Source organism: Myxocyprinus asiaticus, chromosome 8 (assembly GCF_019703515.2).
Source record: "Myxocyprinus asiaticus isolate MX2 ecotype Aquarium Trade chromosome 8, UBuf_Myxa_2, whole genome shotgun sequence".
NCBI classification, from domain to species: Eukaryota; Metazoa; Chordata; class Actinopteri; order Cypriniformes; family Catostomidae; genus Myxocyprinus; species Myxocyprinus asiaticus.
This window is the reverse complement of record NC_059351.1, coordinates 16,175,684-16,194,391: the sequence shown is the minus strand read 5'-3', so window position 1 is coordinate 16,194,391 and position 18,708 is coordinate 16,175,684. Positions and strand designations below refer to the sequence as shown.

Here is an 18,708-nt window from a genome sequence, read left to right as displayed (position 1 = left end):
GCCTGTCCATCTCAATTCCTGAGCTGTGTAATTAGCAAAATCAGAGCTGTCAGAGAATGTAACGTACCAGGGTAATACTATGTGTTTTGTTGCGTACCATGGTATTATTTGAAGTATTGAAAAAAGAGAAAAATCCAAGGCACTCATGTGGCATGGATAAAAAACTAAATTAAAAAATAAAAACTCAATATATAAATTTATTTTTTTCTCTGAGACAGGATTAGATATGAAGTCACAATTATGAGAAATTGGATTTTCAAAGAGTCATCCTCCTGTTGCACTTTATTTGCATGCTGTAGGGTCCAGACCATTGTACAAAGTGCCTATATCTCAAAGATGGGCCCAACTGTGTGGAGAAATGCCCTGATGGTCTTCAGGGAGCAAACAGCTTCATCTTCAAATATGCTGAGACCAACAATGAGTGCCATCCCTGCCACCCCAACTGCACCCAGGGGTAAGAGTCCATGTGTATTTATCCAAAATCCTCCAGGGCATTCTTTTGTTCAGTGGAAATTCATTCGTTCAAACAGCAATTACATGCCACTTGCTGAACTTTATCTGCCCGGAGGGATGACAAATTTGGGTTCAGTTCCACAGGGCTTCAATGTCATCTCCATTAGATCTAAGAAAGATCATATTACACATGGACACACACGAAACATCCACCCAGTGTGAACCGTTGTTTCGCTCTAGTCTGTCTTGGCTCTCAAATCAAAGCTCTTGAGATGCTCTAGGACACCATAACAAAGCGCTCCCAATCCCTTCATCTTTTGGATGACAGTCATCGCCGCTGGTTACTGTCATGTGTGCGCTCTTCAATGGTGTTCACTGTGATTACTGAATCCAGTCACTATGACAGTGCTCCAACATGCATTATTTCTAAATGTAGAACTCGATGATACCAGGCTATTTAGATGACTCATCTGAGGGAATTAACTCCCATACAAAGGAGTGTAAATCAGCTGTTGACATGGTGCAAGTTTATTACCACACATGAGTGTTTTTTATTTTTATTTTTTTTTGCAACATTCTCACCATTATACTATTATGCTTGTATTTTAACTTTTATGAAGATCTCAATAAAAATGACCTAAGCCCAGGACATACCAGTCATAGTACAGTAATCAGTATGAAAAGCATGTATCACAAATATCTAAACTTTGTATAGATATAATATCAATATGATATGGCACTTTGTTGTAGGTGTACTGGCCCCCGGATCCAAGATTGTATCGGGATGCTGGACAGGTAAAAATCCAGAATGTTTTCTTCAATATTATGCATCTGTTTTGATTTGCAATCCTTGAAAATCCAGGCCTGCAAAAGGCACTCTTTTTAATTTTGATATAAATACTATACTGTATATGATCAGGCCCCCATTAGTGCACAGGCTTACTGGGGTTTGAGCCATTTTAAAAAGCTATTTTATTCTACATATTCTACATTTATTCAACATAAGGGTGGCCACTTTATCTCAGTTACCCCTCGATTGTCAGACACTTTAACTAAGTGATACATCTGTAATAATTTATTATGATATTTAAAATTGACAAATATATTAGTGAATGTGTTATTTGTACAATAGCATTATTAACTGATGTTCAAGTTGAAGACCACTGTCACATCTGTCTCTGAACCATATGCAAAAAAATAAAATAATAATAATAATAATAAAAAAATAAAATAAAAATAGAACATTGTATCAAGTAATAGTTAGTTACAGTTTCTCTTTCTCCAGGACTCCTCTGATTGCAGCTGGTGTGATTGGGGGCATGTTTGTGATCATAATCGTGGCACTCGGATTTGCTATCTTTTTCCGCCGTAAGAGCATCAGGAAGAAAAGAGCTTTACGGCGTTTCCTAGAAACAGAGGTGAGAGCTAAACATCTGCCAACATTTTAAGCGGGTTTGAATAGTTTAGAGGTGGTGTATTAATTTTATAAACATTTGGCCATAGAGGACACCTAATATGTCTTTAGCTGGTCACTGAAATTGGTGTGATGGTGCTTGTGTGGGTTTTTGTGGTCTATGGCCAGTCTCAATTTTCCATTTGATAGTGCCTCTCTCTCTTCAATGGGGGAAAACCTCAAATGGAATAATGGAGGCCATTTTCAAATACTTAAATGGAAACTTATGAAAGTAGGCCTACTTCAAAATTATTCTGCAACCAGTATGTGTGTGAGTTTGAGTGTGTGCATTTTATATAAAATTTAAGTCAGTATTATGGAATCTGCAGGGCGAAGTTGTGTCAGGGATTTTAAAGCCAATAGATTGATCTACTCTTTCCAAAGGTTTCAGTTCCTCTTTTTTTGTTGATAAATTCAATGTTGCAGAATTGATTTTGTTTATTTTAAAAGACCAGAAAAAACAAACAAACAAACAAACAAAAAAAACATTTACTCTCAAAGATGGTATCAGAAATGACAATAAACAGTTTACTTTAGAATGAAGTCTATCCATATCAAGCCTTATTAGAACTACAAAAACAATAATGCACTTTTTTTGTTTGATACTTTTCCAAAGATCAAGGTCTCTCTACAATTTATAAAGGAGAATACTGTATACTGATATACAGCTACAAAATGACATATAAGATGATAAAAAAAGAACAATCAGAAAAGGCAGAAAATGGAGCGAATCAACAGTGAGATGAGGACATAATATTGTAAAAGAAGATTAATTTTTCATCCTGATCTCATAGAATTACACTATTATATCTACTGTACCTTTTTTTTAAATTATTTTTATGTGATATGTTGTATGTATCCTTGTGAAATTAGCAGCCGAGGTGCTACAACAACAATCCCTTTGATTCCCTTTCAAATAAATTGCAAGTAAAACGGAAGATTATCATAAACACTTGCTTTTCCCCATGTTCCTTATCCAATGCTATCTTAGGAAATCAAAACACTTTTAGTACATGACTTGTAAGGTGATACATTTTAATGGTTGCGTAACATAACCAAATATATTTACAAGCTTGTTTGAGCATGATCAAAATGTGCGGCAGCTCAGCTGTTAAAGCTTTGCACTTGCGATTCAAAAGACCAGGATACGAGTCCTGGGGGTGCATTACAGAAAGATCCTAACTTTAGAATCCTATCTTATCTGCTTGGTTACTATGGCAGTTTCAGTTAGGATCTCACTTAGGGCAAAAGCTTTACAGAATCTTCTTCTTCTTCCAGCTGCTCCCATTAGGGTTCGCCACAGCAGACCATCCGTGATACGCATATTTGACTTGGCACAGGTTTTTACACCGGATGCCCTTCCTGACGCAACCTGCAGTGGCTGGGGGACTCTCACAAAAGCTATTACAGAATAACACTTCCTAAATGCATTATCATATCTTAACTAAAGATAAGATATGATTTTGTAAGATAAGATAAGAATCCTAAATCAAGTTATGATTTGCTTCTGTAATATGAATTTGTGGAAAATCCTTACTTAACTGATCAGATCTTAATTTAAGACTTAAGATAGGAAGTTTTCTGTAATATGCCCCCGGAAGAGCATTAGAGTCAACATGTGAGCCGAAAATATCATAGAAGCACCACAAAATGATGTGGTTGCTTCAGCAATTGCTTTTTTCATGTAACATGCTTTTTATGACACTATCGGCTAGGTTTAGTTTGAAGGTGTAGGGTAGGGAAGTAGTTAAATTTGCTGATTTAAAACTCGAAATATCTGTTTGGGAGAAAATTTTATTCGCTTTAAGTGGACATTTCACCTCTGATTTGCTGTAATAGATGTAAGGAACCATGCAATATCATTTTGCAAAAAATGTCACTGTGGTGGTGGGGGCGTGGTTGAGCACCAGCTCGTGAATGGAGAGCGAGATCAGCAATGAGAATGGTAAGGATCATCACCTGGCAATGATTGTCTCTAACAGCTGTTTGTCATTGCAGTGAGAGTTGGAGACGGATTTAAGAGTGAGCCAGATGCCTGTGAGGGGGAGAGAGAGCCAAGCCTGCACCTGTATGTGTGTTAGTACATCAATGGTGTGTGTTGGAAGCTTTTAAGTTGGAAAAATAAAAAATACCTTTGAGTTGGATTTGCCGTCTCCCGCTTCCTCCTTTCCCTACTTACAAACTTGTTGCACTGGTACCGAAACCCGGGATTAAGGGAGGAAAAACTGCACCATGGATGCCTCACCTCACTCAAGACCCTCATCAGCATCCACCAGTCACAGCATCAGGCCCTCCTCAAGCTGCGCTCAGAACAGGAGCAGTGGTTTATTGTGCTCCACCAGGTCCAAGCAGAGGACCAGCAGATGCTCCAGAACTTGCTGCCCCAGGATGGTGCTACTGCCGCGATCCCGGACCCCACAACCACCCCGCCCCATGTTACGCTAGTCAAGATGGGCCCACAAGACGATCCGGAGGCATTCCTGGAGCTCTTTGAGCAGATGGTGGGGGCCTGTGGATGGCCGAGCACCCAGTGGGTGGTCTGTTTAATACCACTGTTGTCCAGGGAAGCCCAACTCACAGTGCAGCAGTTACCAACGGAGAACCTCCTGGTATATGCCGACTTAAGGAAATGGGTCGGCCGGACACCCGAGCAACAAAGACTCCTTCTCTCTCTCTCTCCTGTCTCCCCTCCTTCCCCTTCTTTCCGTCCTGTTCCTCCTCCTCAGAAATGGGGGGTCCCCCCTCCCAAACTGGCTCCTCGGCCTCGGGGACTGCACTACCTGCCAGTTTCCCTTGTCCCTCTCCGCTCTGACTCCCAGGTTGGTGAACACACTGCCGCGGATGTGGGCATGAAGTCTGGGCTGGTCTGCTGGAGCTGCCGGGAGCCCGGGCATTTCCGGGACCAATGCACAGTGATGGAGGTGGGGACATTGTTTTGGGTCCCTGACGCACCGCAGGCTGCCCCCGATCGAGCTGGGACGTACCACATACCCGTGAGTATTAAGGGGAGTACATACCTTCGGGTTGCAGCTAAAATTCCATCCATCAATGCCTGGTTCAAGACGAGGTTTTTGGTGCTAGTCACAAGGTGAAGGTAAGGTGTGTGCATGGTGATATCCACGATTATCCTGTAGTGTCTGTGATGATTCAATTCCGAGGACAAAAACACAGTGTCGAGGCTGTGGTTAGTCCCCGCCTCACCCATCCGCTAATTTTGGAAATGAATTGGCCAGCATTTACCACTATATTAAGGGAAATTTGTGCAGATGGGTCCTGTAACAAGGGAATTTGCGATACACTGGCTGGGGAGGTGGAGCCGGGGCCGTCTACGTCAGCTCCGCGTCAGGATGACGTAAGGGAGGGGGAAGCCTCGGCTTCCCCAGCCCTTAGAGGATTCCCCACCAGGGATTTCTCTCTGGAGCAGACGCAAGATGAGACCCTTAGGCACGCCTTCGACCAAGTGAAAATGACTGATGGTCAACGTCTTCAGCAAGACATCGCACTCACCTATCTGCATTTTTCTATTATAAATGATCGGTTGTTCGAGAGATGCAGGATGCTCAGACAAAAGAGGATACAACCCAGCTGTTGATACTGAAGAGCCGTCGGGAAATGTTATTCCAGGCGGCTCATTATAATTCAATGGCGGGTCACTTAGGGCGAGAAATACACTGAACCGTCTAATGGCCCATTTTTATTGGTCAGGCATTCACGGATATGTTCGCAGGTGGTGTGTGGCATGCTGGGAATGTCAGCTGGTGAATCCACCGGCCACCCCAAGAGCGCCTTTGCCCCACTTCCTTTGATCAAGGCCCCCTTCGAGAGAATTGGCATGGACCTCGTCGGGCCATTAGAGTGGACAGCACGCGGACATCGCTTTGTGTTGGTTCTGGTGGACTATGCAACGCGATATCCGGAAGCAGTGCCTCTATGCATCATTTCAGCACTTAGTGTTGCGGAGGCACTCCTCAGAATCATCTCCCTAGTGGGGCTTCCAAAGAAAATCCTCACTGATCAAGGCACTACTTTCATGTCACATATACTACATGAGCTGTACGGATTATTGGGAATTAAATCGATTCAGACAAGCGAGTACCACCCACAAACAGACAGCTTGGTTGAACAATTTAATCAAACCCTGAAAAACACAATTCATAAGTTTGTGCACGAAGATGCTCGGAATTGGAATAAGTGGCTTGAACCCCTGTTATTCGCAGTACGAGAGGTCCCTCAAGCCTCCACAGGGTTCTCCCTGTTTTAATTATTGTATGGGAGTAAACCTCACAGTGTCTTAGATGTCGTGAGGGAATATTGTGAGGAGTGACCTGCAAACAGCAAAAACAAAATTCAATACGTTCTTGACCAGAGAGCAAAACTCCACACATTGGGGCAACTATCACAGGAGAATTTGCTACAAGAACGTCAGTTTCAGCTGTATAATAGGGGAGCTCAGCTACGGGAATGTACACAGGGAGATAAAGTCCTTGTATTACTACCCACATCAAGCTCTAAATTACTCGCACCACCTCAACCTTTTAAAACTGTGGAGGGAGGTGGTCCCCGTGGCTTTGGCAATGGTGGTAACAGAGAGGCAGGAGCTCGGGCTGCAGGTGAACTTAAAAGCCAATCGAGGCACCCCGGTTAATTGCGGAGACCACCTCTCACTGTCGCAAGTTACGGACGTGGCCCGGTTGCAAAGAGAATTCTCGGACGTGTTCTTGCCCCTTCCCGGTTGTACGAACCTCATAAAACACCATATAGAAACAACCCCAGGGGTAGTGGTACGCAGTCGTCCCTACCGATCACCCGAGCACCAAAAAAAGTGGATCAGGAAGAATTAAAGGCCAAGCTAGTTATAGGAGTAATAGAAGAATCCCACAGTGTCTGGGCCAGCCCAGTGGTGCTGATTCTGAAGAGCGACGGTTCGGTCCAATTCTGTGTGGATTATAGAAAGGTCAACACAGTGTCTAAATTTGACGCGTATCCAATGCCTCGTATTGATGAACTGCTCGATCGGTTGGGATGGCTCGCTTTTATTCTACACTGGATTTAATGAAGGGTTATAGGCAGATTCCCTTAACACCAATGTCCAGTGAGAAAACGGCCTTCTCCACACTGTTTGGCTTACACCAATTCTTGACCCCTCCGTTCGGTTTGTTTGGGGCCCCGGCTACATTTCACCGCCTTATGGACCGTGTCCTCAGACCGCACTCTGTGTACACTGCTGCCTATCTGGATGACATCATTATATTCAGTAATGATTGTCAACAGCACATGCAGCACCTGAGGGTGGTTCTGAGGTTGCTGCGACGGGCAGGACTCACGGCAATCCCCAAGAAATGCCCAATTGGATGGGTGGAGGTACGGAATCTGGGGTTCCACTTGGGTCATGGGCAGGTGCTTCTCCAAATTAATAAGACCGCAGCGGTTGTGGCCTGCCCGATACCCAAGACCAAAAAGGAGGTGAGAAATTCCTGGGGCTGGCTGGCTATTATATAAGGTTTGTGCCCAATTATTCGGGCATGACCAGCCTGCTGACCGATCTCACTAAAAAGGAAGCCCCAGACCCGGTACAGTAGTCAGAGCCATGCCAACAGGCTTTTATGCAGGCGAAACCTGCACTTTGTAGCGGGCCGTTGTTACATGCTGATTTTTCTCTCCCTTTTGTTGTACAGACCAAAGCGTCGACAGGGGGTTGGGAGCCGTGTTGTCCCAGGTGGTCGAAGGGGAGGAGCGCCCGGTGCTCTACATCACCCTTTGGTACTACCTCTTGGGATGGGCTTTCACCCTCTGTTCAGACCACGCACCGCTCCAGTGGCTCCATCGAATGAAGGATACCAACACGCAAATCACCTGTTAGTATCTGGCTCTTCAGCCTTTTAATTTCGAGGTGGTCCACAGGCCAGAGGCCAGATGGCTGTTGCGGAATTCCTCTCCAGAAATGGGAGGAGAGTACTGGGCAGGCTGGATTGCTCCCTGGCCTGAGTCGGGCGGTGGGGGTATGTGGTGGCAGGGGTGTGGTTGAGCGCCGGCTTGTGAATGGAGAGCGAGATCAGGAGATGAGAACAGTAAGGATCATCACCTGGTTATGATTGTCTCTTAACAGCTGTTTGTCATTGCAGTGAGAGTTGGAGATGTATTTAAGAGCGAGCCAGATGCCAGTGAGGGGGAGAGAGAGCCTAGCCTGCACTTGTGTGTGTGTGTTAGTGCATAAATTGTGTGTGTTGGAAGCTTTTGAGTTGGAAAAATTAAAATTACCTTTGAGTTGGATTCGCCGTCTCCCACTTCCTCCTCTCCCCACTTACGAACTAGTTACAGTCACCAGAGTCACATAATTTTCATAAGATCAGGCTGGAGTTTTTAGTTGAGGTTTAAGGTAGAAATGGGAAGATATTTCAAAGACTCTGTGGAAGTGAATTTGATAGTTCAGTAGCCATAGCATTTAAAGATATGCCACCCATGTAGAAGAGTTTAAATCAATGCAAAGGAAGCTGGACTCTGAGGACCGGCGAGTATGTGCAGGAGCGTATGGATACAGTAGCTCATATAGATAATGAGGTGCTAAGCCATGAAGAACTTTGAAGGTTAAGAGAACTATTCTGAACTGAATATGGGATGAGATGGCAAACCAGTGCAGATGGAATAGAATTCAAGTGATATGTGTGGAGTTCTTGGTGTTTGTGAGAACTAAAGATGCTGAATTTTGCATGATTTTTAATCTGGTAATTGTTTAGGGGCATTGTGAAATGGGGCATTACAATAGTCAAGGTACAAAGTTATGAGGGCATGGATTAGAGTTCATTTTACAAGCTAAGAATGGGATGGAAACATGCAAAGTGGATACATGCAGTGGAACTTAAACAGGCAAAAACCCAGGAGAAGACGGTTATGAATTGTACATTGATAACAATTGTATGTGATGCCAATAATAAATATGGAACTGTCCATAATGGTGTCATTGAGTGTTTGGCAGATAAAATTAAAGTTGATATTTACTTTTTTGGTTCTGCTGTTATGAGCAGTTGGTGGAGCCATTAACGCCAAGTGGCACAGCACCCAACCAGGCTCAACTACGTATATTGAAGGAGACTGAACTCAAGAGGGTCAAGATCCTGGGAACTGGAGCGTTTGGTACTGTTTACAAGGTACTGCATTCAGGCTGAGTGTTTGTGTGTGTATATGAATTTGATGTGTTTCCACATCAATTATTTATATGATTTAGACTGTAATTGACTGCTTCCAATGTCTTCTTTATAAGGGAATCTGGGTTCCAGAAGGGGAAACAGTGAAGATTCCTGTGGCCATAAAGATACTCAATGAATGCACAGGACCAAAAGCCAATGTTGAGTTTATGGATGTGAGTACTTCCCAGTCAAACCTTATGTTTTTTTTATATATATATATATAATTTCCAAAATAACAAATTGGGTGAATTACTGCAAATTAACTTTTCACTGTACCTTCGAATTGAATAACTGTAAGCACCACAATCACTGTTTGCAAAATATGTTCAAAATTTTATATTAGATTCATTCATTAATATAACTTAATAATTTAACTTAATTAACTTAATTCTCACTGATAACTGTGAGTTTTGGGGAGTGTTTTGTCAGTTCCACAGTTGTCAGTTCCATTGCACAAAAAGAGAAAATCTGGTTTATAAAAATACTCTGCTTCAAGATTTAAGTTTAAATGTTATATTGCTTTGTAAGGGAAGGTTTATTTTATTGGTGCTGTAGCTGATCACAATTTTTTTAAAGGAATGTTCCGGGTTCAATGCAATTTAAGCTCAATTGACAGCATTTGTACCATGATATTGATTACCACAAAACATAATTTCAACTCATCCCATTTTTATATACATAAAAGCAATATTCAGGTTTACAGTACAATGGAATTAAATGGAGCCAGTCCATAAACATACACAAGAAAGTATAACCACAAGATATAAACATAACAAAACTTGTTAACATGATTTTAGTGTGATAAAATCGTGTAATAAACGTATCTGTGTAAAGTTCTATCCAATATTACAACTTCGACATGGCATGATGGCACAGCTAAACTCTGTAATCTGGTTAATGCTGTAACACTGGTAAATCCCAGAATTTATAAAAAAAAAAAAAAAAATCATAATAATTATTTTATTATTTTAAATCATAACAAAAGGTCATAAAAACTGAATTTATTATAATTATACAATAATTATATTTTTAAAATAGTTTTAGATGGAGTATAACATGTTACAATGCTGTCAAGGGTTGCCAACTGTCCCGTATTAGCTGGGACGTCCTGAAATTAAGACGTCCCATACTGAATGCCTATTGTTCCTTATTTTATTGGCGAAAAGCTCGATTTTAGTGACTTGAGGGGGACTTCCCTCCCGTATTGAAGCGCTCAAAATGCTTAAGCATCCCATATTCGTGTGGCAAATGGCAACCCTACTGCTTTTTTTCAACTTCCAACATATAGTGTCACTGAATTGAAGTATAATTGTGGGAGTGTGTTTGACCAAAAACTTCCAGGTTATTAATGAAAACAGCATATACAAATTAATTGTTAAAGTACTTGTGTTTCTCTCTTTGCCCTCTAGGAGGCGCTGATCATGGCCAGCATGGAGCATCCTCATCTAGTACGTCTGTTAGGGGTCTGTTTGAGTCCCACTATCCAGCTGGTCACTCAACTGATGCCCCACGGCTGTCTGCTGGACTATGTACATGAGCATCAGGGGAACATTGGCTCCCAGTTACTGCTCAACTGGTGCGTACAGATCGCAAAGGTAAAAGTCCCAGCATGGAATCTCACAGTCAAGCTAGCAAGTTTAAGGTTGGATCTGTGTTTGATTCTCACCTGCTGTGGTCCTCAGGATATTAATCCCTTCAATCATCTATTAGATAACCTTGCTGTGTTCATCCCAGTGACCTGTGATTCTCAACCACTCCATTTAGTTTGGGGCTTCTACTGCTTCTTTCGTGCAGAACATGCCTGTAGTGAAAGGGTATGGTCACCTTCTCCTGCTGTGCTTTTAGAGAAACCACAGACTTATTTCATTGTGAGTGAATTTGCAAACCTGTTGCTTTCTCACGCTCGGACATGAAACATGACTGCTGAGCAGTGGCGATTTCTCAGGGCCAGCAAAGCCTTCTCTGCTGGCATAACATGCCTAATAAATATTTTTTCATCTTTTCATTCTCATTGACCTTTTTGCCTATGTATTTTCAATCGCTTTCCACTTCTAATTCATCTACAAACGAATAGCAAAAAACAAAAAGTTTATCCAATCAGAATTTTTTCCTCGATGCTTACAAGCGAAGTGTGACAACCATTTCACAAATTGCATGCCCGAAGCCATGCTCCTTAGCCGAAGCAGCGCGTGAGTCTGAGCTCCACCCCGTTAGGCCTTCAGAATTTCTGCTGAATCCCTCAACAGGGCAAATGAATAGGCATCTAAAATCAGATTGTCAGATTTATCAGCCAGTCAGATTGATTTATTTGTTCTTTGTGGGTGTGGTCTTTAGGATATGTTCTAATCCAGGCCTTCTAGCTCGCATGGAGTGAAGCAATCACGCTTTAAGTGATGTACGTAATTTGAAAGCGAAGAGTATGAGATCTTGCGGACGAGTCGGCTGTCACTGCAACTATCGCCATTGAGAAAGAGATCCTTATGGATGTAAAAAACTGAGATGTTCTGCATGATCATGCGATTGATTAAACAGGAAAGGAGGGTGGATTTTCACTTCAAGAAAATTGGTAAGTGCTTTTTGCATTGTTATAGCAACATCAGGAGTTTTCTAAGTGTAAATTAGGCTGCTTGAACATTTAGTGTTGGATCAAGTTTTGAAAAGTAACCATGTACCCTGACAAAACAATTTATTACAAGCAAAATTTAAATCGCAAATATTATTTGAGAGCTTTTTCTTGGTATTTGACCTCCTTGGTTCTGGCTTTCATGCGTGGACGTGTTTTTAAAATGTCAATTGGTATTATTAGTTGACCGCAACGTAACTGTAACATTGGTCTCTTGGAGAGGAAGAGGAACAGAGGAGACACAGGAGTGGATTCCTTTTAATCTCTTAATTATAAACGTTGGAGTGGAAACAAACACTGGAGTGGAAAACAAACTGTAAGGCTAACAATACAAAAATGTGACACTTCACAACATAGCACTTCAAGGACTGACAAAGACTTAACAAAACTAGAGGGTATTTATACACTGAGAAACAAACAAGGGAATAGAAGGCAGGTGCAGATGATAATGAACTGATAGGAGTGATTAGGGCAGTGAATCCTGGGAAATGGAGTCCGGGGGAAAACTTCAAAATAAGAGTCCTTGAAGAGAATGAGGGAGACAGACTGTGACAGTAATGTATGATAGGCATACGGTGTCTTATTCATTGTGAAACTGTGTTTTCTTAATGGCATGAATAGCACTGAAGTCATAGACTTAAAATGCACGGGCTGTGGCTGCTGCTGAGGTGTAGAGAGAGTAAGATGTCAGCGAGACAGGAGACAGATTTTGGCACCTGCAATGTTTTTCAATATTATGGATGGATGGATTGATAGTCTAGATTGATTTCTAATTTTATTTGTTGCATCTTTTCAAAACCTACAACAAATGTATAATACTTTTCAAAAGTCTGAGTTGACATTTAAAATCTGTTATTCGAAATTAAATTTTAATCTGAAAGTAGACAGTAAGTTTTAGAATTTGTAAAAAAAAAAATACAAAAAAAATACAATAAAAAAAATAAGACATGAAATTATATTATGCAGAATAAGAAATTCTGCAGAATTTCTTGGTAACTAAAACATAATCAAATTGTGGCATTGATCATGTTAACTCCTTTGTGTAAGCACATTTTGACATGGTTCCCACGGTCATGGAAAACCTGGAAATATCATGGAATTTTAAAATGGTGTTTTCCAGGCCTGAAAAAGTAATGGAAATTAATAAAATACTGAGAATCATGGAAAAATCATGGGAATTTCTATAGTGAATCTACATTTTTCATGTTACGCTGTACTCTAAAATATTTCTTCCCCTAAATGTTGTTCTTGGTTGAAGCTTGTGTAGAGTAAACTTGCTTGCAAACCATAACATTGTTTGATTTGTGAGCGAAGTGCAAAAGATGCTCTGTGGTGCATCCTCAAATCATGCTGGGATAACATGGGTCATCAAGTTAATTAAATTTGGAGATGTTACATACTAACATGCTGTGATTAGTACATGTACATTTTTAATCGAATTCTTTAATAAAATTTTTAACTCTTTTAATTTAATTCTAATTTAACTTTGTATTTTTATTTAACTTTGGACATATTACTATGATAATATATATATAATGTTATTTTTCCAAAACATTTTTATTAAATTAGAAAATAGAAGCATTTTCCCAAGTTATCTCAGACTGTTGTACCTTACTGTGAGTATATATAATTATAGTTGCTTTTTGTATATTGGATAAAAGATGGTTATTATATTGTTTCCAAGATCATCCCTATGGAGAAAAGTGGATGGCTGTGGTAGAGCTTGTCTGTGTGATTAGAGGCTAACTTGGCATCAAAAGTGACACACTCATCAGATGATGGCTATTATTAGAATCATTCCCAGGAAAGTCATTTCTCTGCCAGCAAATGGCTATGCCAAAATTAGAAATATATTAGAGAAAAAAAAAATCTAGTTTTCATCATTACATTCACTAGCAAATTATACGTTAGAGACTTTTATCTAAGCATCTTGATTTCATTCTTAGGCTATATCCTGCTCGGCTCATTCTTATTACTCACATAGCCCTATCAATGTGATAGGTTAAGGTTTCTCAGTATTGTTTTATTTTAGTTTATTTTTAAGGGAATGATCCTTGGGCTTCACTGGAAATCACAAAAAGTACTTTAAAATTGAGCCTAAGTAGGTATCTGAATCTTTTCTGATTTGTAGTATGTGTGCTTTCCCAAGCAATTATCATTTGCATCCATGTTTTACCATTAACCACTAAGAACATATTATTACTTAGAGGTTGCTATAGCTTAACAAAATATACAGTATACAATTAAAAATATAAAATAAATGTGTATATTGTAGCTCTGATTATCATGCAATATTTTGAGTTTATATTTAAATCTGAATTTTGATAGTAGACTTTGGTATTTCAGCAAACCTGAGCACGGTTTAAAACATCGTTGAGATCGCTCCTGAAACAACAGGACACAAACTCTCAAAACTGATCATATACATTATGTGTTAAATGCTCATTCTGAGGTTTTTCTTTGTGTGTAGGTGCTCAATGCATGTTTATATCTAACTAAGCCAACTCAATTAATTAATGGTGCAGGAGATCTTACAAAGATCTCTTCTGCTATTTCCACCGCCAGTCTCCAAATTTATGTTGTTTACTTCAATTTAATTGTACTTTTTAGTGCATGAGCTGTCATAAGCCTACTTTCAACTTTTTTATGCCATCTCAAACAATCCCTAATCCAAGATAAATAAGCACCTTTATTTGGCCTTGCTGTTCACATTGAAAAAAAATAAAAATAAAAAGGAGAAAAGGCTGAAACCATCTAATTACTAAGGTATCCACTACACTAATAGATGTTTGAGTTTAGATTTGGGGGATTGGAAAGTCTGATTGGATCATTCATTTCAAGATGGTGTTTTTCACTATGAAAAGAGCTGATGTGTCCTCATCACAGATTTGAGTGAACTGGGCTAATTCAAGCAGCCATCAGTTCTCCTGCCGCTGAAAGGGCTGTGTGCTCATGAATGATTTAGTAATATTTGCTTTTGAAGATGTGGGCAAAAGAAGAAATTTTGAACCAGCTCTGAAATAATACTATTTTTATGTCAATGTTTTTCCATTCAGTCATCTGATTTCAGTCTCATAGGATTGCATGGGTTTTAGCCAAGTGCGCTTTTGTCAGCTATGTGATAAGTTGATGTGAACCTTCCCTCCTTCCCTGCGAACATCCTTCCTTTCTCCCTCCCTTCCTTATGAATGAACAAACAAACTTCCCAATGAACAAACTTTCATTCAACTTCCTTTTTCAAAATGTGTTCCTTTTGAACTTCCTTTTTTCTGAACTTTGTTCCTTCCAAATGAACAAACTGACTTCCTTACCAACTTCTTCTGAACAAACAAACTTCTTCCAAACTTCCTTTGTTCTGAATTTCCTTCTGAACCAACAAAAGGACCTCCTGCCGAATAAACAAATTTCCTTCTGAACTTGAGAACAAAATTCCTTCCAGACTTCCTTCCAAACTTTCTGAACTTCCAAACAAACTTCTTTCCAAACTAAGGAACCTCTTTCCGAACCTCCTTTCTTTTGAACTTTCTTCCTTCCAAACGAAGGACTGAACTTCCTTACAGGGGTGGGGGTGGGGGGAGAGAGAGAGAGAGAGAGAGAGAGAGAGAGAGAGAGAGAGAGAGAGAGAGAGAGAGAGAGAGAGAGAGAGAGAGAGAGAGAGAGAGAGAGAGAGAGAGAGAGAGAGAGAGAGAGAGAGAGAGAGAGAGAGAGAGAGAGAGAGAGAGAGAGAGAGAGAGAGACGCTCAGAAATACAAGACAATGGGTTGAATTGGCAAGACTTTGCAGAGAAGTGTGGTGAGAGCAGAGTTTATATCCACAGGGAGTTGATTAGTGAATGAAGATCAGGTGTGAGAGTCAATGATGGGAAGGGGGGGATTCTGGGATGTGTAGTCCGGGTTGAGGTTAGTACTCAGGGGAAGGGGATCTTGTCGGAACAGATCGAGAAGATATGACAAAAGGATCCATTAAATTCAACCATTAAAGTTTTCATATGTCCCTTATTGGGTTTGTGTTCAAAAGGAGTATGCAGGGTAACAGGTTAGTGCTCTGCCTCTTTCAACACAATATTTATTTGAACTAAATCTTTGATCGATTTGTGCATCTCTGTCATTTACTTATGTAAATTGTGTAGAGGCTTCCCGAGTAGTGACATTTCAGACAGTGTAAAGAGACTGTGCAATGACAGTGTATTCAAAATATAGTAATGGGTCAAAAGCCAGTCAACCTTTCATTCCAGATATCTCTGATAAATGCCAAGTAAGATAATGAAACATCAAAGACTCTCATCTTATAGCTGCCTGATTTCAAGAACACACTAATGTATAACTATTTTTAAAGTGTTGTTATAATGTATTTGAAGGTATAAGTAAAAGTGTATTTTGGAGGTGCTGTGACTGGTCGCCATTTATTTTAATTTTTTCAGCAATGGCCTATTAAAATGACAAATTAATTTTTAAAAGTACAGAGATTTATTTTATGTATCACCATAAAATCATGGATGAAACACACAGCTGCATTTAAAGTTCAGTCTTAGGTCTTAATAAATAATGAATGATATTTATGCATCTTCTTTTGCAAACTACTTTCAGAAATTTAAGACTTGGCATTAAGGACATAAAAAAAAAACTGAACAGCTAAAAAAAACACCTAAAAAAAAAAAAAACACAGGTATACAGCTTTACCTGTTCTGGTATTTTTCTTTGTGCACCATGACACGGTTAGTCATAATTTCTCTTTGTTCCACCAGCATACGATGGAAATCGCTCCTGTGTATTTATCACAAATTATACCATGTTGTCTGATGAATCTCCTGTGCTGCCCACGCATTACAGCTTTTCAGACAGCGTGCAGTCATGTTATACTCCTCCTCTGTAACATATCCAGGAAATTGGCAATGCTGTTGGGCATGTAGATTTACAATCTAGGGCTGAAGAGAGTTTTTGAATATGATTCTTTCATGCAGTGCAGTGAGTAATTAAATTTCATGCAAAATGTGAAAGTTCATGAATGGTTTTTAAAATCGTAATGTATGCATTTGGTTGCAGAAAAATGTAGCCATATGCATGCTCTGTTTCTACCTAAACATGCATGCAGTTTTGTTTCTATTTTTTTTATTATTATTATTATTATTTATTTCATATTTGTTTAGCTGTGCTTGTCAGCTTGTCACTGTATCCTCTTTAATTGCTGTCATATTTCTGAGAAAGGTATAATTGCCTTCTACTATAAATAGTGAAAAGAACTACATGTACTGCACATTATTTCTTTAAAAATAGTATGTTAATCAGTATGCATAACATCACAATGCACATTTCAAATATAATTGTATTGGATTTACTCCTGCATTTGAAAATTTGCATTCTGTAAAGGGCATAGTAAGAGTAGGTAGTTTTATTCTATGCATTTCCAAACATAGCCATGGTGATAAAATATAACTGTTGCAGCAACAACCAGTCAATTCAAGATCAAAGAAAACAGGAAGTGTTCAGGAAATAGTTCAGATATCTTTTCCCCTGCAATCTCCTCCATAACTCCACCCTGACAACCTTGCCCTCTGCACCCCTATGCATCTTTCTACATTTGAGTTTTTTGATGTGTTCTTTTATTGCAACACTCAGCCCACCCTCCTCTTGGTAGATGCAGCTTTATCTCTCCGACGTTAATTAAGCCCTGGTGGTCATGTGCATCTAATATTTGTTAATTCCAGTGCCATGGGTTGGAAAGTGTTGTAATAGGGTGCAGCTGGAGCCCTCTGTCTTCTCCTCCAGAGAAACCTTAACCTCTAATAACGAAGATGTAAAAACAAGAGAACAGAGGTTAGGGATGCTTCTCGAACCCTTCCTCCTGTTCACATGCACGTCAATGTTTAAACCTGCTCCTCGCTCTAACATGCAAGAAGTCTATAATACTAAATGATGGTAGCTTTTGACCGGGTTTGCACTTGCTTTAATCTGACTTCAGTCAAACAGAACATACAAAGGGTTGCTTCTCACTGGCTAGCCCATCTCTTTGGTGGAATAGAGAGCTTCTGTATAAAAAAGGCAGCGAGCAGCCATGCTCGTTGTTTGAATGCTTATTCCAGAAAATCCAGTTTTCTTTATCTCAGAATGAAGAATCCCGTTGAAAGATTCAAGATTTTGGTTGTGCAAAGTTCATGAGAACTACTTGATATCACTCCATGTTTGGAAAGTTTCTGCTGACAATAGCAAGTTATATTGACTAAAAACCTCACTCACATTTATTATTTTTTTTTAATATATATATATTATGGCTGTTTGAACATCATAAGTAATCAGTTTTGAATAATATGTCAGCTGCGCTCACACAAGGATGCTCTTAGATTCGTAATGGGGAGAAAAGATACATACTGTTAAATTTCTTGTGGGAAAGTGAATACACATGAAAGATGCACTTACAAGAAAGTACCATGGTATTACCATAGTTTTTCTATTGGAATCAATTGTGAGTCACATCTCTTGTGTGCTTCATGCTAGGAACACTTTTGTGTGTGTGCCGTGCGAATTTGCTGCCTGTGTAGAGAGTTCCATATCACTTATTTATGGGATTCCATTCCAAGGCAGTTGCCTATGTAGGCAGTTGACAGCAAGGCAGCAAACTAGGTTTTGGAAAAGAGCAATTATGTTGTACAATATGTGGAGATCTCAAGCTAATCTGTGATATACAGTACAGTTGTCTAAACGTGTGCAACAGAGGCTCTTAAAGCAGCTGTATGATGGATGGTTGAATGTCTATCTCAGTGTCAGAGAGAAAATTTATTTTAACAGTGTTCTTGACTTAGCTTTTGTCTGACTCATGCATGTTAACATAAATTCCTTTAAGTCTGAAATAAATTCCTAAAGACTGCCTTTAAGTAGCTCTGAGCAGCACTGACTCAATCTCTTACAAACTGTACTGGATTATATGATTTAAGTATGAGAAGGTTATTGTTGTGAAATTTATCATTAAAATACATCATTTAATTTATAATACTAACTATA

The 18,708-nt window shown here is 39.7% G+C and overlaps 1 protein-coding gene across 1 annotated transcript in view; it reads left to right on the top strand.

Moving 5' to 3' along the window:
- LOC127445110 (receptor tyrosine-protein kinase erbB-4-like) overlaps window positions 1-18,708 on the top strand; it is a 333,014-nt gene that overhangs the window by 291,318 nt on the left and 22,988 nt on the right. The window contains exons 15-20 of the mRNA XM_051704909.1: window positions 300-454; window positions 1,204-1,248; window positions 1,739-1,871; window positions 8,929-9,051; window positions 9,165-9,263; window positions 10,500-10,685. Of these exons, the coding sequence (XP_051560869.1) occupies window positions 300-454; window positions 1,204-1,248; window positions 1,739-1,871; window positions 8,929-9,051; window positions 9,165-9,263; window positions 10,500-10,685 (741 nt within the window). The remainder of the gene's footprint in view (window positions 1-299; window positions 455-1,203; window positions 1,249-1,738; window positions 1,872-8,928; window positions 9,052-9,164; window positions 9,264-10,499; window positions 10,686-18,708) is intronic.